The sequence below is a fragment of the Coturnix japonica genome, chromosome 4 (genome assembly GCF_054131305.1).
Source record: "Coturnix japonica strain WE chromosome 4, WE-NBRP24, whole genome shotgun sequence".
NCBI classification, from domain to species: domain Eukaryota; kingdom Metazoa; phylum Chordata; class Aves; order Galliformes; family Phasianidae; genus Coturnix; species Coturnix japonica.
The window spans coordinates 65117011-65137552 of NC_140666.1; the positions used below are offsets into that span (position 1 = coordinate 65117011).

Genomic DNA, 20542 nt, shown 5'->3' on the forward strand with positions numbered 1-20542 from the left:
GGTAGAGAAAGCTCTCCCGCACAGCACAGCCCACACAGAAGCATGGAAAGCCACAAACCTAATCGCCACAGAAATAATCACCCACACCAAGGGAGGGCCACCCGCCGCAACAGCGCACATCAGGGCCCAGCGGGTCCCGCCATCATCGGCAGCGCAGAACAGCGCTGCAGCCCGAGAGCCGTGGGCCTCGGTGAGGCACGACACGGGCCGCCCGCTCCCTCACGGCGCCGGAGCCCGCGGCAGCGAGGGCGGGCTGCGCTCCGAGGGCCGCGGGCAAAGCCGCGACCGTTGCCGACGCCCCGCCGGCGTCTCCTTGGAGAGAGGGTAACGCAGCCCTTCCCACAGCGGAGAGGCGCGACTGACCTGCCGCCCCGCGGGGTCTCAGGGCCCGCTGCCTCCCCCCGGCCTTCCCCACAGCTCCGAGCAGCGAGACTAAGCAAGCCCACCTCCTCCCCTCAGCCCGCACGACCCCGCGCCAGGCGGCCGCGCAGCCTGAAGGCCTCTGAGAGGATCGGCTCACCGCACGGCGGAGAGGAGGTCACCCGGGCCCGGTTTCTCCTCCACCGCCGTTCACCACTCCCGAGCTGCCCGGTCGAAGACTTCACCTTCGAGCGGCGAAGAAGAGCAGAAACCGAAGGACTCACAGCACTACCTCAAAGGCCGCCGCCGCCATCTTGCTCGCCGCACCGCCAGGGGAACGGGAGGCGGCCCCCGCGGACGGATACACACGGTTACCTGGTAACGCGGCCCTCTCGTGCCCCTCCGCGCTGCGCAAGCGCCATCCGTGCTGTACCACTGAGGATAGCCACCGCGAGGGAACTACAAATCCCAGCATGCAATGCTCCAGGGAGCGCGCTCGTCTTACGCTACTCCCGCGCAACGCCTTCTGGGAGCTGTAGTTTTTCAGTCAGAGCATGACTAACTGAATTAGCGCGTACCCAGCGCTGGCTCGGCGGGGGTTGTCTGCTTGCGTAGCGTCGAGATCGTTTTGCTTCTAAAATGAAATACGAAAACTACGGTGTATTATCTGTAAGTGACTATACCAGGCTGGCAGACTAGTAAAATAATAACATCAAAACTGCAAGCTGTGAAAAAGGTTCAGAAGTTCTTTAAGACAGTGCTGACTTAGAGTGTGTTTCTGTCTGCGTTTGTTCGGTCACCTGTGAGAATTCACAGCTGTAACATACAGTGTTGGAAAGGAGGAAATCATCATCATCCGAACCACCTGCTTTTCCAGCACTGGTATGGTACCTGCTCAGCTGCTTGCTGGTCTGGGTTCTTAACAGTGTCTTTGGTGGAAGCAAAGAACATAGGGGAAAAAGAAAAGAATTACAGAATCACAGAATTATCAAGGTTGGAAAAGACCTAGAAGATCATCTAGTCCAACCATCACCAATACTTCCCAGCTAAATCATATTCACTGACACAACATCCAAACGTTTTGTGAACACTCTCATGGTCGGTGACTCCACCACCTCCCTGGGCAGTGCATTCCAATGCCTGACCACCCTTTCTGAGAAGTAATACTTCCTAATGTTCAGACTGAATCTCCCCTGGGGCAGCTTAAAACCATTCCCTCTAGTTCTGTTATTGATTACACGAGAGAATTAGGCAGTATTTAAACTGGTTGCTTTTTGTTAGTTAGTTAGTTTGTTTGTTTTTTGTTATTTTTTGAGAATGATTGCTATGTCATGATTTATAGTGGGCAGGAGGGGCTGTCCCATTGTCACAATAGGAAAAGCAAACAACAGTGTTCAGGATATACACTGTGCTGCTGAGCTTCCAGAGCAGAACATAAAATACTGCCTAAACCTCACAGTTCATCCTGGGCCAGAGGCATTCTACTGATGCTGTCTGGAAGTATAGTTAAATCCTCATAAGATCCATGTGATAACATGAAGCAATGTGTTTTGGTCTAAGGAGGGGGGAAAGAAAGAGTGAACACATTAGTCTATAGCTTATTAAAGTAACAAACTCTGTGAAATAATAAATATATATATTTCTCTCCAGCAGTTGCCAGGGGATTGAAGGAATAGTTCTGGACCACACGTAGTGTGTGAAAGGTAAGTCATCACTGCATTTTGCTCCAATTTCTACCACTGGCTACGTGACTGTATATCTGTAAGTGAAATCACTTCAAAAAGAATCTGCAACAGAGAAATTCTGTATGTAATAAATAGATGTTATTCATTTGTATTATACTTTACTAATATCCTTTTATGCTGGCTTGGGGTACCATGCCTGGATACTCGGCACAATAATGGCAAGGCTGCTGTTGGTTTTATATTGTCACGGTGCCATGCCTTCCATTGCCCAGCAGGTGGAAGCAGAACTTAAGAGGAAAAAAAAACGCCGTAGTAGAATGACCACCGTTGCATGTTTTTACTGAGGTTACTCTTAAAATACACGCATACCTTTCTTGGGAAGTCCCATTTCTATGCTAATGAGCCTCTAAATCACCACTAATTCCTCCTGCAAAGATTTCTGTTGTAAGTCCTTCCATCAGCAGACACTAATGATGCACCCTCACAGAAACTGAATAAATTATGTTGTGAGGTAGTTTTCAGTCCTAATTACATTAGACTGTGTCAGAGATGTGATGATATTTCCTTGTATATCTGCTGTCCTTATCTCATTAATTTTACTTTATTCTATACTGAAGGGAAAGAAAGCAAACAAGATGCGGATGTGTAATGACTAGAGACAAGAAGTAGTGAATGGTTAGAGTTTGAGAGTGAAGAGATATGAGGAGTAGTTGAAGAGAATTATATTTAATAGCATTGAAGCAAAGGCAGTAATTACCACAGCATTTGGTTCAAATAGTAGTTGTCTGTTTCTTAGATTATTTTGTCTAAGAGGTAGTTTGGGGGTTTTTATGTTTGTTTGTTTGTTTGCAAAAAATGAAACTGGCCAAAAGTGCTTTGCCATAAAATAGGGCTACATACCATCTATCAAACTACTGTACTAAAGTTATTTTTTCCTATTTTTGCATAACATTGGTCTAGAAAAATCTTTTCTAGATGTATAATTAATAGGGCAGAAAAAAAAAAAACCAAAACACAATCAGTTTGGTTTTATTAAGCATGCTTATTTCACACAACCCAAACACATCAGGTCTGCTGTTGCTCTGCCTAAGCAGCCCTAGGAGCATATGTATTGTTATCTGCTTTCAAGGCAGATTTCTTTACAACCCATTTTGAAGATCATTTTAAAGGAGGTTGCTCTAGCACAGAAATTAGCAAGGTTATAAGCACTGTTCCACTTTTAATTTCAGATCCAGTTTCACAACCAAGCTCCAAATTCAGTGCTTAATCTGCCTGTCCTTCTTTGTTTGTGGTTTAGTTCAACACTACATTTGATACACTATACTCTTATTTATGGTGTAGTCTCACCTGCTTTTGTTTGTTTCTGGTTCAGTAATAACACCTGCAGTTCATTCCCTGGCTAACAAAAGCACTTAAATTCTTTTTTTTTTTTTTTTTAATTGGCTGTTCTGAAATGATAGATTTGTGTTAAACAGGTATTTGCAGATTCCTCAGACAAATAAGTAGGAACAGCCTTTAATTCATAATATCTGGGATGGTCATTGTGCATCATGAGATTGTCCATGATTTCTGGAGTCATTACCTAAGCACCTGCTAGACTGAAGGAAAACAAAAAGAAAACCTAAAAAATAAGCAGAAGAACAATTAAATAATTGCATAGAATCACAGAATCACAGAATTGTAGGGGTTGGAAGGGACCTCTAGAGATCATCGAGTCCAGCCCCTTTGCCAAAGCAGGTTCCCTACACCATGTCACACAGGTAGGCGTCCAGGCGGGTCTTAAATATCTCCAGAGAAGGAGACTCCACCACCTCCCTGGGCAGCCTGTTCCAGTGCTCTGTCACCCTCACTGTAAAGAAGTTCCTCTGCACATTCGTGTGGAACGTAGTTTCATCCCATAAAGCATAGCTTGGAAGTATCACATATTTTTCCTTCTGAATTGAATGGAAGGATAAGAATATTCTTCTTTGCTCTTGCATTGAGTTCTTCAGCAAGTCACCTGTCTACCATGTACTTTTCCACACAGCAGAGCTTAATTCACATTTGAGATGTGTACAGATCTATATGGTCATTACACCTTTAACTTCTATTATATGATCTATCTATGCTAATAATACTGCTGTTGCTACTATCTATGGGAGGAACCTCTCATTTTACATTTTTTAATGAGAGATGTTAGGTTTTCCTAATATTTTGAGTGTTATAAAACGTTTCATTATGTTGAATTTACTTACTGTCTGTGATAATGAAGATTTGTTGCTGATTTCTGTATCACATGTCTAAGTTTTATACTTGTTTTTCAGATTATACAAAATGAGGTCAATTATTTAACGACAAATTTCTTGCTGTTCCAAGAAACAGTACAAAATAAGTTCATTCTGTCATTTCAATTCTTGGCCTCATCAGGGAATCACATTAATTGTCCTAACACTTCAAATTCATCATGCAGTTATGCAAAACTTAGATCTGTTAATCATGTACTTTACAGTGCAGTCATGTGTCCTAGTCCCTCCGTGCAGTGCATTTACAGTGGATGAAACCTGTAGAAATGTATAAATTAACTTCAGTATTTTTGGCCTAATTTGCCTCTGCCATTGCTCTCAATGGAATTGTGATAAGCCATATTGAAGACTACATGCTAAAAGAATCAAGAGCTTTTAAGTTTCTATTTATCCAAAAGTAAGCAAAGTATTGGTTTGTGACATTTGTGATTTAAGATTTTCCCAGATAAATGCTATTTATAAAACTGACTTTTAACACCTATAATGGAGTTTATTATGGAAAACTGATGATTGAGTATACCACAAAAGCATCTAATGTGCTTCCATTTTCTTTTAAGACTGAATGATAAAAGGGTAATTTGAACACATTATCTATCACATATTTTCTGATTTTATAAGCTGTTGAACTGCCACCAGATACAATATCTCAGGAAATACATGGCTGAGAGTTCTAATATGTTTGGAGCAAAGCCTACTGCATTACTTTGTTAGCTATTTACTGAAAACTTTTCCAAAAATAAAAGGATTTAACACAATGGATTTTGCCTTGCTTAGGGGAGGCAATAAGCAGGTGGATTTAGTGTTAAAGTGAACAATATAATTTTATTCTTTAAATGTACATTTGTCAAAAACCTGATAAAAATAACTAACAATTCTTCTATGTGTTTTTTCACTTCTGTGAAAACCATCCCAAGAGCAGCAAATATGAACAAGGTTTGTGTGAACATCCAGGCCTTTTCCTTTTGTGTTTATATTATTTCCACTTGCATACTCTTTAAGAGTCTTTTATTTAATATATTTATTTTTGTAAAATCACTCAGTTGATACGTAGCTTATAAACCCTCTGAATAACACAGATCTAACTTGCTGCTGTTAATAATTCTTGCTTTGAATTTACTCATGTTTGACTGAACAACAGCCATATATTTTAGCCATCTAGTCATAGTTTAAGCATTAGATGGTAGAGAATCCACTTGTAGTCATCAGAAGTTTGATTTCTTGATAAATCTGAGTTTAAAACATCATGTTTTTTTCAGCTTCCTCAGTTAGAGCCTATACACTGAGTTGTATTATACTTTTATGAGCTAAATCAGCAGTCATGGTATGAACAGGTACAATACCTCCTTCCAAAAGTCAATAACCATAGTAAGATTCCCAGCAAAAATTAACTGCCAAACACTTTTTAAATGATTTTCAGTGTCGGCCATTCATGAGGAGTTTCAGTTACTTGAAACTCAGAATTCAGTTATAATGTAATGTAATTAGTAAAAGAGAGATACTGCCAAGTAAAAGGGGTTCAGATAAGACAAAAAATTAATTAAAGGTTAATTAGTCTTCAAATGTAAGTTGAGAGTGTATTTGTGGAATGTAAAGCTCTTTTAATTTCTGTTGTTCTATATTTCCTTAAGAGCCCATTTTGTGTAGAAACAGTCTAGAAAGTGAAGTCATGTGCTGAGCTATTTGGAAAGAACTAGCATTTTAGGAGAGCAAATACTCAAATTACATTTTTTAAGAAGCTTGTGTTCATCTGGATGTAAAATGCTTATATTCAAAGTGATGTTTTCCAACTGAGTCACTGAGATCATGTGCTTCTGGATGCCTTTCAATTCAGCTAAAAAAATACCTGCATCATACAGGATTCTTTCTTTCCCTCCCTGTTCTCCTTGGCCTCATCTGTACTGTTTTCTCTTTTGTTTGCTTTAAGCAGATTTTTACTATATCAGCTCTAACCAGTAAGTTATAGTCTGAGAGTGTTACTGATCAGTCAAGTCAGTTAAGCTCTTTTTACCTCTGAAGTCTAAGAGATTTAGGTTCTTTTTAAGGAAATCTGGATGTCATTCTGATACCAATTTCTTGGATCACAGCAATAAAAGAAAACGAATGATAATTTGTTATTCTTGGTCTATTTTTATTTCAGAAGTGCTGTGTTAGGCACAGAATTATCTTCTCCTTCTTATGTTGCAATCAGTCTTGAGAACTGCAGCTCCTCAGTAACATTCCTGCCCACTGACTCATTGCAGATGTAAGCCTTAGCATTACAGAATTTAATAGCAAAAACAATCGCAGTCTGGGAAGGGATCTGGAATTCTTTGCATCAGCTTAAGAAGATTTAGCAGCTTTGAGTTCTTTCCAGAGCATAAAGGTAAATATTTTAGTTACCTGTGGGGGAGGAAGAAAGAATTTAGCATAATTTGGATAGCTGTGGACTAAAAGTAGTTTATTTGTGAAAGTCATATAACTTTGTACCATGCTGCTAATGAAGTATGTCTGTTATTTCAGTAGTATTTAGCTATTTTGCTATGGTATCTAGCTAGTTTGTTAATTAACTTCATATTCAAATCTGTAGTTCTTTAGTTTGTAATAATGCATAGCTCTTGGATGAGGCTTGCTTTCTAGACCTAGAAGTGGATAAAATCATGAAGGATTATCCATTTTTTTCAGATAAGTGGGCTAAATTTTTATTGTACTAATTAAAACAATGCAAAATTTGTGCATGAGTTTAATCATTTAAACAGGTTTGAACTTCAAATCAGTAGATGTCCTTTTGGCAGACAGAGTCTCAGGTTTGCCTGTAAAGAAGGCCCAGACACAGAAATGCAAAAGTCTTCAGAGGTACTTTCTATAATTTTAATTATGCAGCTATAGGACAAATCTTTCCATATCATCATAAAAATTCCAGATGGAATCTTAGACTATATGTAGCATTTGATATAAAATTTCAAAGTTTCACAAGATTTGCACTTAAACCTCCCTTTTGCTAATACAGAAAGCAGCTATTAAAGGCTTGTGTTTTCAACTAAAAAAACATTGCTGTAAGACTCCTCATTCTGTTATGGCATGCTAATTAAGCCTCATGTCTATTATCTGAGATATCTTTCCTTGGAATGGGTATCTCCTACACAAGTTATTTTTTTATTTATTTGAGCTGGCAAACACCAATGGTTTTATAACAAAAGCTTTAAATGTTTCAGCAAAAGCTGTCCTTTTAGACTGAGCCAGCAACAGCAACACAAAAAGACAGGCATGCATCTAAGACATGGATTATGATTTGGGTGTTCTTAGTGTTTTGTTTTGTTTTTGTTCCAGCTTTTTGGAATTAATGCTTTTACTGCATTGCGTACACAAGTTATACTTCCTCCCTACATTTTTAATTATTTTGCTTTCTGGGTTCATGTATGAATAGTGCATTTTGAATAGCTGTACAGAACTAGGCTAAATATTTAAGTGGCTGGAGAAATTTGTTTGAGATATTGACTTTGAAAGCATTTTTTCCTAGAGCAAGACTTCAAGTTTCCCTTGAACACATTTTTAGCTTTACACATCACCAGAAGATAAATGTTCACTTTCGGAGAACTGATACTAAACAGATATTCTTGAAATTTTGCGTAGAAATATGGAAAAGTAATCAGTTATCCCCACAAATTCCCAGACTAAACATACACAGTTAGTGTACGCAAAGCACTTCAAATGTGTATGGGCTATTTGATCCTTTTACATAGTTTGTCAGTTCAGATAGCTATTCTGGCCTCTCGGTGAGTCTCCTGTAATTTTGGGATCAGATAACCACCAAAATTTGTATCCAGTGAGAAACTAGCTCAAAGATACAGGGTACACCTAGAACCAGCACTACTCATTCTTACTGATTTCTTCTGGGTCTCTCTGCTAGGCAGTTACCAAAGCAGAGGAGCAATGTCAGGTCAGCCTTTTCCTGCCAGAGATGAGTTATGGTGTCTTCTCTTAGTCTTCTTAACTCCTCCACCCCAAGTACAGTGGCCCAAAGACACTACTTTTCTCCCACATCTTATTCTTAGTTCAGGCACATGCTGCATTTTTCCTCCTGTGTCTTCTGTCTTAATGCCTTCCCTGTTTCTGGATGAAAATCTGCCAAATGGTGATCTCAGTTGCACCCTTTAATTTTCCTATGACCATAATGAACTCAAATATATCCTGACTGACCACAAGATCATTAATGCACCTTGGCTTTACTATCCAACTTCCTATCCAAAAAGGAAACTCCATAATGAGAATATCTTGGGCAATATATTTAATTCATCCCTTGAATTTTTTATGAGAATGCTGAAAGTGATATTTAAAACACTGTCTTCTATGTGTAGCCCTTATGAAGTTTCTCACAATAGGAACACGTGTTAGAAAGAGGCACCTTTTATCCCTCATCTGATCACTTGTATCAATTTAAGTAATCAATTTAAAATTGCCTTTTGTACAATCTACACAAATATTTTATTTTATTTAATCATTTTCTCATCTGTGAGCTGAAAGACCCACATCATCATTCTGGAAAAAAAATCAATTTATAATAGCTAATGTTTGCAAAGCAATTAGATACAACAGTGTTATAATATAATAATATAATAACATAATATAATAATATAATAATATAATAACAGTTTAATCATATGAAATAAACCTCATATGAAGTAGTTAGGAAATACTACTTCTTTGAAAGAGTGGTCAGGCAGCGAAATGTGCTGCCCAGGGAGGTGGTGGAGTCACCAGTCCTGGAGGTGTTCAAGGAACGTTTGGACGTTGTGTTGAAGGACATGGTTTAGTGAGAACTATTGGTAATAGATGGATGGTTGGACTGGATGGTCTTGTAGGTCGTTTCCAACCTTCGAAATGCAAGGGGTCATACAGTACAAAATACCTGTGAACTGATAGCTATGTATGTAATCCTTGTCACCATTAGAATAAAAGCTGCTATTACTTTTTTTTTTTTCTTTCCAAAAAATTACTCCATGATAGAAAAATTACCTCCATCCTTCCCTGGTACACAGAAGTTGCACAAGCCATTTTCTTTACCTTAAGGATAACCAACTAAATTCAGATTTCAATCATTAAATGTAAGAGAGGCTTTTCTCCTAATTTTAAAAGGCCAACAAGGAATACTGTCCTGCTTTTTAGAATATTTTAAAGGGCTATTTTGCTTTTGTCTTGTTTCACAGTAGTTTGTGTATTTGTAACCTTCAATAACTGTCCTGAAATGTGCAGAGACCTCTGATACATAATGGCCTAAAACGGTAGTTTTTATTTTCACTGTTTTAAGTTGCGCTGGTCACACTATTTAATTATTATAAAAAAGCATAAACATACACTGCACTTGTAAATTACAGGGATACAACTATAGGTTGGTTAGATTATTTCCAATAACATTTGAAGATATCAAGTGTAAATATTTAGCTTTAATGCTTACATTGACTACTGTTTCCCTTGTTCCTCTGCTTCACAGGTTTGAAAGAATGAAGACTTTGATAGTGATTGATTTTCTCCTTGCAGTTAGCTTGATAGCTACCACTGGGAGCTCTGTGAGTTATACTCATTGTGTTTAGACTTCCTCTTAAATACTTCACACCTCATTCTCTGTAGTTCTTAGAATGCATCTCAACCAGATTTGATGGCAGAATCTTTGATTTAAAAGACTATACTACAAAACAAATCTGAAGAACTGGGGAAATAGCCTCTGTAGCCAATGGAGACAAGCTTTGTATAAGAAAAACAAAAAGGTGTACATGCATATACAACAGGGTGTAAATGATCAGGCAAGAGCATCAAATAAAGTAATTTGGATCGTTTGTTACTTGAACTTGTATGGAACAGAAGTCAGTGGAATTCCTTCACTAAGAAGGAAACAGTGTGTTAATACAAATGATATTAGAAAAAGCACCTTTTACTCCTTCTTCTAGCTCACCAACGGAAATATTAAAACACACTTATTCCACCAAAATGCTTGGAACCTCACTATAACACTACAATGTAATAGAAAGTACAGCAATAACAGCAGAGTAGCAAAGCCTTTAGCTACAGCAAATAAAGACAAATCCAAATACAACCACAAAAATGAAGAAAAGGAAGGAAACAAACCTGCTTACCTACAGAAGACCTCAGATGTACTGTAGCAGTCTCCAGCAAGACTCCCTTACTTCCACCAGCAACACTTGAAAGAGATCTGGGAGGGAGTGGATGCTGGCTCTACCCCTTATGGTCACTCAGGCACACTGCATGCATGTTAGCTCCCCTGGGTTGGCGATGCCTTCCCAGTAGGTGCTCAATCATTTCTTCAAGCCTTGACCTAGCATTTCTGCTACAGCCACTAATCCTGTATCTGTCCTGGATGTCCTTCCTACTTTGATACTCAGATCCTAACTGTCAGAGAACTTGAAGATTTAACTGTTGATTCAAAATTACTCACTCAAGTGATTGCTGAACTTAGAACTGGGTGAACACAACTCCTTGTGGCATACTGTAGCAGAAATATAAAGTCACAGCTTGTAAGAGTGATAGAGCACCTTGTAGGAAGGCAGGGTCAACTCAGGAAAGCCAGGATCCACCCTTTCCCAGACCTCATTTAAGGGTTGACACTGGAGGCAAGGGTATCTTGTTGGTAATCCTTGTCTACCTCAGGTCTAATAAAGGTAAGCTGTCTGTCTATGGTTGTTGTATTTGAGCTTATCCTCGCTTGTAGCCTAGGACTTTATTACTCTATTATTATTGTTGCGCTTTCTATCACATTAGAGTGCTCCAATTATCCTGTCTTGTGGAAGCTTTTTACTTGCCTAACTGGCTCTGTAGGGACAGAATAGGAAACATCTGCCTCTGTGATCATTTTGCTTACAGAATGAAGAAACTTGCTGCTTTCTATAGACTAGTGAGAAAGAGGCATTACTATGAAGTACACTTGCTTTCTTTTTATTTTTTAGTGAGAATGTTAAAGGCAGTCACTAATAGTAACTAAGAATTGGGAGTGTTCAAAAACTCATTTCTAAAAATTCACACTCATCATCTGAGATTATTTTTTTAAGCTCATTTAGAGTCTAAAAATAAAGGGCAAAAACACATCAAGTGAAGTTCTTGTATCCTCATAGTTCTTAAAAGTTATTCTGTTTTGTGCCATCAGTTTTAATGAGAGCACTCTAGCTGCTAAGTATTTCACACAACCATGACATAAAATTAAGATTATGAATGCACATTAGTAGTTTAAATATGGGACTGCATGTCCACAAGCAAAGCTGTCAACAACTGTTAAGTAATTGCTTCTCAACATGCAGTGTAAACAGTTGCTTCACTGAAACAGAACAACTTATCTTCAGTTTGTTTTCAGACAGTGGGCTCTGCTATCTGCTGCAGACGGTCACAATCAAATTCACATTTTTAAAGAATTTTACTGCTGTAACAGTCTTAATTTAATTCATGCCTAGCAAAGAGTAGCAGCAAGTTAGAGCCTGATACAGGCATCTTATAGTGATACACGAGGTAGGGGCACACTGAAGTTGGATTCCAGAAGATTTTGGAGGGAGTACTCTTAATTAAGATGGTGCTCGAGGGATTTTAGGTCATTAGATAATTTCTTCCAAAAACGCTGTCACTTAATAAATTGTGCCTCTCAATTTACAACTCCTCTTTGTGGTTAAGCATTTAATGACTTCTCAGGATGCAGTAGCAAGCAGTTGGAGCCTAAAGGCAAATTTGCTGTACAAGCTGGTTAGTATGGGCAGCTCAGCTGCACAGAGGTAGCCTAACTGCCTTGTCCTGCCACCTGTATATGCCTTGCTCTTTTATTCTACCATATATTACTTTGCAGTTTAGCAAGCATGTGATAATATGCAGCAGTACTTACAGTAGAGGCCTATACTCAGGATCATTCTGTATAGTCAGTATGCCTGATCAACACACTTTTTCTATGAGACTGAATGTTACAGTCAAATGGAACATGATGGCTTTGAACCATTTTAATAAAACTATCGACACACATTCTTTTATCTTCAAATATTTTATTGAAATTTATCAAGATAATTTTGTGAGCTGAAAGTGAATTGCATCCTAATATTTAAAACAAAACAAATTATTTTGGACATAAGCAACACATTTATATTAGAAATAACAACAGAATTATGACAGTTTATGCGTATGTCTCATGACAGTAACAGAAGTTTCCCTGATTTTTAACTAGTTTCACAAGTAAGTTATGAAAAAAAATTCCACATGAATTAAAAATAAAACGCACTTTCTTGTCAATGCTGTTAGCTAACTTATAGCGTCTGTTCTTGGAATTGTAGAGAATTACTAATGGTGCTGCAGGGAGATATCCAGCCAAAACTTTGTTTCTGCTGCATAGAAATATACAGAATTGTATCAGCTTTTCAGACAGAAGGAAAAAAATCACTGCAGCAAGAAAGTGACAAAAAATGTATTATTGGTAGTGTCTGTGGAAAACAAATGAAGCCTGAGCATGATGCAAATGGAAATATGCTGATGCTAGTGGATATAGATATCAGCTCTTCCATATGGATGGTAGTTGTTACCTTAGATCGTGGTTAAAAGGTATCATCATATCAGAGCAGCAACATCTTCCCTTCTCTTGCATAGGAAAGTTAGGTGTACAAGTCACAGAACAATACTGACTTAAGCTGTTATTTTTTTATGCATATATTTGCAGTTTCTTAGGGGCTATATTGTAGCAAGCCAAAAGGGCTCTAAATTTTACAGTATTTATGTTGGTGATTTTAAGACTCTTATCATAAGAAGTGGGTAACCTAAAAGCATTTGGAAATGAACAATAAAGTTGAGAAAGTATAAATGTGAGTTTGTTGAAGACTCTGGGAATTTCTGAATATTAACAACGTTAGCAGCATTCCTCTAAGGATAGTAAACATCTGTAGATGATGAGGTGATAGAGAGAAAGTGATCATTACAATAGGGTCAGGCCTGTAGTGTACTGTGTCCCATCTGCATGTTTCCAGTGAGAACTGGTAGCAGAACCACTAAAGAGAAGTTATCTTAGCAAGGCAGGTATGGCTGCACACTCTAGAATACCAAATCTGTTCAAAGAGAGGTAACATTTGGGGTGGAGGTCAACATAGGGTTTGTAAGGAATTCTGGAAAAATACTTTATTCATATTAGATTTTATTTCTCGCATGTTAAACTTGACAAAAAAATTATTTGTTTTATAATATTTCCCTCTCCAGGATCTACAGAATTGTTTTCAAGAGCAGATACAACTTCAGGCCCAGGTGAGACTTCTGGAACATCGTGTGAAACAGCAGCAGTTAAAAATTATACAGCTTTTAGAGAAGAAAGAGATACAGTACAGTGACAGAGGAGATGAAAACAGTGTCATTGACTTGGGAGGAAAAAGACAGTATTCAGGTTAGAAATGAAGCTATTCATTTCTGTCCATTGTAGTGATACCCAGAAGCTTTAGCACAATCAGACCCTTTGATGTGTTGTCTTACAACTCACAGAAAATTGTTTGTTTCAAGCACAGTGTTCATCTCTTACCTAGGCCTGCTGTCCTGTGGAAAATCTAACGATACAAATGAAATCAGGATTGAAGAGTTTTATTAATTTTTTAGTAGTGCATAATTAAACAATAATTAAACAGTACATTTAAAATCATTATCAGCAACACAAAAGGGGAAAAAAAGATAATAACAGACATTTACAGAATGTTAGTAAACTATTACAGATTTTTAGAAATCCCTTAACTTATTGCAGGAAGTTCTGACACACAGGATTTAGAACTGCTGTGGTCAGTCTTAGTTCACATTTACATATTCTCAGGGTTGCAGGCACACACTTGCTCTTGCAGAGGTGGATAACTCATACCTCTTCTGGAAGTGCAGGTTCCCCAGTTCACACACACACCTCCTGGAGATGGAAATCTGAGTGCAGTGGTTTGTGTACCACCTTGCTGCCTGCAGACAGCTAATCCATACTTAAGTGAGAAAACATCCTAGAAGTTCACATACAAACATCTGATGTCTAAGCTCCTACCTATTGTAACCCATGTTGTCAATTCAGTAGCCTGCAGGGAGACTTTTCGTGGTGTTCACTGGGAAAGGTTAGGTATGGAGGTAGGTCTTGATCTTGGCAGAGCAACTATTGGAAGTGCAAAATCTGGTTTAACTGGTCAGTTATCTAGGTCTGGTCTCTTACACCCATCTATGCACCATTTATAGGCTTCAAGCTGACTCATTTTTCTCAGAAATAATTTGGTTGTTTCCTTGTTGTTTAAACAGCTTTATGGTCATTTTCAGAAGATTTCATTACTTGCAATTTGCTATTTAGCATTATCAGTTTAGAGGCAATCATTGTCTCAGAAAAGATATTGTACTCGCATGCAGTGTACACTCACATCTCTATCATGTCAGCTATTGTTACCTTCCTCATGTTACCAAGATGGGAGCTGTACAGACACGTTGACATCTGTGATAATGCAGAAGGCATCTTAGAGTCCTTTCTTAGTGGCAAGCAGTAGTTGTTTTCAAGTTGATGTTTCCCTCAATATAAAACAGAGTTCTCATTTACAGGAATGCTATGAATAAAGAGCAATACCTAACCATGAGATAACAGTTGTTTTGTTACTGTTATCTATGATAGTAATAGGTCTAGTGGCCCATTCGTCATTAAAGAAAAGCAACTGCAGATTACGCTGGTTAGTGGGATGATCTGGCTTCTGTGGTTTAGCACAATCTTCAGAAGACTAAAAAGTGTTCTGTTAGGAAAACACAAATCATGCTAAAGAATTGTATGTACAGCACCACCGAAGTCTTGAAGCTTTCTAGTATTCCCATCTAAGATATTCCTAATGAATTCATAATTATCTACTGTATGTGACAAAACCATTGTTGTGGTGTAGAATATACTCTGCCTAGTAACTTCTAGAACTAACTTCAGAATTATTTATATTATTATATATTCAAGGCAGATGGAAAAAAAAAAAGATCTGGAAGGCCTTGGAGGAAGGAGAGATTAAATGCTACTACCGTAAATCTACAGAGGTCTTCCAACATCACATTTTAAAACTTGATGTGGTTAAACTTCTGCAGAAGATGCTCAGTGTACACTTACTAATCCTTCCACTTTTAAGATGCATAACTGCCAATGTTAACAATGTATGACAGTCTTGCAACAAATAGCTAATAGTTCAAGGAATATTAAAATTTCCTTGGTTTTGCTATTAGTAAAGTTGCTCTGTAATATTACTTCTACTACTTTAATATTATAGCATTTTGTAATTGCTAGCCCCAAATCAATGTTTGAATCTTGCTCAAGAGCTGAAAGCTTGATTCAACTTGCAGAATGATTTGAAGAAAGAATTTTTGAAATTGAAATATAATCTGAATAAAGAAATAAGAGACTTTTTTACCTTTTTAGACTAGTTAGAGACCATTTATTGTATGAGAGAACAATATATCAGCAAATATTTAGTTGTCCATATTATACTAATGAAGTATCTCATTTGGAAATAAGATGTCTCTGCAAAATAGGAAAGATAATGAAAAGAATGGACATATGGTCAGCAGTTGAACTAGCTTAGTTAAGTAGAAGATGCTCAGCATCTAGGACCAAATTCTAAATTCAGGAAGTCACCTGGTATGTACAGTCTTCTTGTTTAATACAATAGGTGTATGAGTTCTAAGCATGTATAGTCCCCAGGGGATCCATATTTATACATAATCTTGTTATAATGATGTCTGAACCACACCTTAATTATATTCTTTATGTTGCAATATTGTGACTGAGTTAATATAGCTCAAGACATCACTGCATCACTGTTTCTGAAGTTGTAAAGCCCAGGTTTTAAGTTGGTTTTGTATCTTCAGCAGTATTCTAATGGTGGTCAGGTTCCTCTACAGTGGAAGAAGGCAAAGTGTGTTAACTTATCATAGCTGGAGTAAGGCTTACTGTGGGGGGGAGGGGGGGGGCGACGACAATAACGAATTAAAAAAACACATTTAGCCTAAAAGGTCTTTGTCCTTTCTTAAGTGTATTCTTCAATTTTCTTTAAATGGAATTTTTCTGTATAACATACCTAGGTTATTTCTAGTTAGTTGTTAGTCTTTTACTTTTCTAATAGCTTGGTAAATGCTTTCCCTTGTCGATACTGCATTACTCCATTCAGGCTGCTGTAACATTTTCAGGTCAATAGATCTGGATAATTTGAAGCTATACAGTGAGAGAAGAATTCCACAATAAAAACACTTGCTTAAAATTAAAGTATTAATTTTAAGTGTTTTGCTAACCTACTGAGAAAATAATGGATGCAAGAAAAGTTATTTTCTGTAATCCAGTCAAAACATTCTCTGCAAAGACATCTTAGTTGTTACTTAAACAACATTTTTTGTTATGATTTATCAAAATCCTGGCATAGCTATTTGTTTTCATTATAAGCTGTTTATATTTTCTGTGTCTAATCTTCACTGATGCTTTCACCGAGAAGAAATGTTGTAGTTCATAAAGTTCCAAACTAGCCTGGAAGTTCAGCCAACATGTTCTTAAAGAATTCAGGGAAAATCTTACAGTTAATCAGTTTCATTTCTGCCAGGAAAAACAGAAATGTTGAAAACTATACTACCTTCCTGTGTGACTGCTTGATGGTAGATTACATACAAACAAATAACTCCTTTCATTTCTTAACTCCTTGAGGGAAAAGAGATAAGATGGTATGATTACAGTACTGTTATATTTTCATGAGCTCTGAAATGGTGATTTACATGGTGATTAGTCCTTGAAACCAATGCAGACCAGACTGAAAAAATGGTATCAAGCCAAAAGTAACATTCTAGACACACATAATACTTTTTGTAGGACAGACTTATGTACGTATTTGGACCTGTGTGGTACAAGGGACAACAGCATTAGGTCCAGTAATAGTTTCCTTTTTCTAACACTGGTAATTCCATACTCTCATATTTGGTAATTCTCCTGTGGTTCTACATCCAGAAAGCCCACATCTTTGTTTCTGAAAATTGAATAGCTTATATGTAGGGAAATTGTGATTGTAACAGGATTCAAGTGTAGATTATACCATTGTAAATTAGAAGTGGCACCACCTAAACCAAAGAAATTAAAGTCATAAAAATCTATTTGTGGAAGCATTTGCTTTCTATTAGCATTTTTCATATGTGCCTCTTACCTGATATGACTTGTTTTTTTAATTTTTTCTGGTTTTGTTAGCAAGTATAGAACTAAAAACTGTATTCAATGGATGTTTTGTGAACAGACTGTGCAGAAATCTACAATGATGGCCACAAGCAGAGTGGATTTTATAAGATAAAACCTACCCAGAGTCCTAAGGAATTCCTGGCCTTCTGTGACATGTCTGAAGGGGGTGGTTGGACTGTTTTTCAGAGACGTTCTGATGGCAGCCAGAATTTTAATAGGTAGGTACTAGGCTTGGTCATTAAAACTGGAAGTGAACTAGAGAAACAAGAAACCAGAAGGAGATAAGTTATTGATTAACTTTATAATTATATGAATAAATATCTCAGATAAAAAGGAGGAATAGTTATTCTGCAGGACAGCCTCCATATGAGGTATCACAGACTGCCTGTATGATCCAGATCAACTCTTAGGTTAGGTTACCAGAGTACTTAGGATCTAATTTTTTTTTAACTTTTTTTTTTAGCATCAGTAGCATCAGTCTTGTTGGACTTGGCGCAGTATGCAGAGTGTAAGATAGAAAAATAGGTAGCAGAAGGCTTGGAAGATGATCAGGGGCTGGAGCACTTGTCCTGTGAGGACCAGCAGTGGCATGTTCAGCCTGGAGGTGGGATGGCTGCAGTAGAACCTAAAAGCAGACTGTCTGTGTCTACAAGGAGGTCACTAGGGACTGAGCTGTTTGAGATTATTGAGGAAAATAGGGTCTTCCTTTTGGCTTGAATTATTGTGTGGTCTGTGATTGCATGACAAAGTAAATACCCAAACAAACTTTATTTTTTTGATTACTGAATTAGTCATTTATGCTTATCTACAGAGGTTGGACTGACTATGAAGAAGGCTTTGGAAATTTTGTTTTGACTAATGGTGAATATTGGCTTGGAAATAAGAATCTTCATTACTTGACTAATCAAGGTAAGATTTGTATTGTGATAATAGTTTTCTATTAGTTCTGTTCCTTTTCTCATTCCAGGCCATTTTATTGTTAGCATGAATCCTGAGTATGAACTTTAATTTTAAAAAAAAATTAAAATATACATTTATTTTCTAACAAAAGCTAGAAGGCTGTCATTAGGCCAATTCAATACAGGGAGATCCTTCAAAACAGGGAACAGTAGACAGGAATATATCTTAAAACAATTGTTTCTACTCATTTCACTGTCAGGATGAGTAACAGTTGGTGTAGCATGCTGTACCAATTCATTTAGTCAGGACTTTACATGACTGCATAGGGTATTATGTGAAGGTAAATCTACGCTTGTCATCTTGATTAGGCTAATCTTGAAAAGCTATTTCCATTTTCCTAATAGTTACTCAATCTACAATAACTTTTGCTTTCTTATAGAGTGCTGAACATACAAAACTTACCTATTGACTTAGCCAGTTAATATGCACAGAGATCACTACTGTGATTTCTCTACTGTTACTGCAGATTAAAGGTAGCTCAGGTCTGTGCAGTTGTGCTGCAAATTATACTTCCCTATAACTTACATTGCAGCATACATAAAGGCTTTGGGACTCATGAAAATTTACAACATAGATGAGTATGGTGGGAGATGGAGAGAGATGTTTATACTTCCACTTACATACATGGAACCTTCTCAGGTCTTGTGAATGGTCATAGCTGCTAGAATCAGTGCACTCTGAAGATTTACACCAGCACGTGATCCTGGTTTAACTCTTATTTTCAGAGTGCACAAATGCTGTTTGATTACGTATATGCATATTTATTGATTCTCACACTGCTTTCATCGCTATTTCAAATGCCTTAATAAAACATCAAGTCCATAACACCTGCATATACGTAATCAAACAGCATTTGTGCACTGAGAAGGTTCCATGTATGTATTATATTGGAATAAACCTAAAATTTTCTAAGATGAATCGTGTGAAGAAAAACATAACAAGATGTGCTTTAAAGGCATAATGGAAGAACATAAAAGAATATAATGGTACAGATAAGAATTACGCTAAAAACCTAATTAGTATTTTAATATTCTACTATAATACTCTGTTCTGAGAAGTAGCAAGATAGGCTAGTTTTACAAAAATATTTTCTATTGTTATTTCTTAAGGAAACTATACTTTAAGAATTGATCTAAGTGATTTTGAAGGAGAACGGCGTTATGCACAATACACAAGATTTGGAGTCGCAGATGAAGAGGTAATAAAATATTTCATTAAAACTTCTGGTCATTATTAAAATGTGAAGTGTATATAAGCAGGCAATAAATAAACATGTGCCTTTATGTTCATAATGATTTATGCTGAAACTTGATAACAAGAATTCTTTCTTACAAATGGTTGGAATTTTCAAATATGTCATAATAGTAGTTTATTTGGATGTACTGATTTCATACCTCATGGATTCTGTATGGACATTAGTTTTAGCAGTTATGGATACAAGCAGTTTTTTTAATGATATTGTTATTATTGACAACAATGGTGCATAATTTCTCAATATCTACTCCAAATCTACTAGTAGCTTTTATTTCTACATAAAATTACTGAATTTTGAGTGGTATGACACTCCTGGCATATAAGTAGTAGCAAATGGAACAGCTTAGTTTCTTACTGGATTTACTCCCTGACGTACTAAAGGTTAAAGACATATTGGATTACTTTCTTTTTTCCTTCTTCACAATTTTGATTAGCACTCCTATCAGATGAGCTGTGGTGAATACTCTGGTACAGCTGGTGATTCCCTAACTGGGGGTTTTCACCCTGAAGTAAAATGGTGGGCTGATCATCGTGGGATGAAATTCAGTACTAGAGACAGGGACAATGACAACTATGAAGGCAACTGTGCTGAAGAGGAAAAGGCTGGTTGGTGGTTTAACAGGTATTTTGATTTTATAAATGTACTGTCTTTCTACTTCACTTGTATCCTTACAATAGTAGTATTTGCTAGAAGATTTCAGTGCTGTTAGGACCAAGATTCACTTACTGCACTGGCCAAGCTTATCTGTGAAATGGTATCTGTCATAGGCTTTGGTCATTTCTGTTGTCAGACCGTAAGAAGTAGACAGTTCTGTCCC

The 20542-nt window shown here is 37.3% G+C and overlaps 2 protein-coding genes and 2 long non-coding RNA genes across 61 annotated transcripts in view; 1 reads left to right on the top strand and 3 right to left on the bottom strand.

Moving 5' to 3' along the window:
* Positions 1-699, bottom strand: part of PCM1 (pericentriolar material 1) — a 36546-nt gene extending 35847 nt beyond the window's left edge. For 38 of the 50 annotated variants that reach the window (XM_085545339.1, XM_085545327.1, XM_085545335.1 and 35 more), the window contains exon 1: positions 521-699. The gene's annotated coding sequence lies outside the window, so the exon portion shown is untranslated. The remainder of the gene's footprint in view (positions 1-520) is intronic. The other 12 variants (XM_085545337.1, XM_085545317.1, XM_085545334.1 and 9 more) reach the window with 1 other exon arrangement.
* The window catches only part of FGL1 (fibrinogen like 1), a 24750-nt gene continuing 4208 nt past the window's right edge, over positions 1-20542 (top strand). Inside the window, exons 1-9 of one of the 8 annotated variants that reach the window (XM_085545350.1) lie at positions 6563-6689; positions 7063-7159; positions 7519-7568; positions 9795-9870; positions 13529-13709; positions 17569-17728; positions 18322-18419; positions 19580-19668; positions 20159-20346. In XM_085545350.1, the coding sequence (XP_085401476.1) occupies positions 9805-9870; positions 13529-13709; positions 17569-17728; positions 18322-18419; positions 19580-19668; positions 20159-20346 (782 nt within the window). In that variant the 5' untranslated portion in view covers positions 6563-6689; positions 7063-7159; positions 7519-7568; positions 9795-9804. Of the gene's footprint in view, positions 1030-2010; positions 2064-4348; positions 5070-6548; positions 6690-7062; positions 7160-7518; positions 7569-9794; positions 9871-13528; positions 13710-17568; positions 17729-18321; positions 18420-19579; positions 19669-20158; positions 20347-20542 lie in introns of those variants that run through there. The other 7 variants (XM_085545353.1, XM_085545348.1, XM_085545351.1 and 4 more) reach the window with 7 other exon arrangements.
* Positions 12317-15822, bottom strand: LOC146761110 (uncharacterized). The gene is made up of 2 exons (XR_014945424.1): positions 15712-15822; positions 12317-15057 (listed from the first exon to the last, which is right to left on the bottom strand). It is a non-coding gene; the product is annotated as an uncharacterized LOC146761110 (long non-coding RNA).
* The window catches only part of LOC107313714 (uncharacterized), a 20548-nt gene continuing 17635 nt past the window's right edge, over positions 17630-20542 (bottom strand). Inside the window, exon 5 of one of the 2 annotated variants that reach the window (XR_014945416.1) lies at positions 17630-17765. This is a non-coding gene — a long non-coding RNA (uncharacterized LOC107313714). The remainder of the gene's footprint in view (positions 17766-20542) is intronic. The other variant, XR_001555147.3, reaches the window with a different exon arrangement.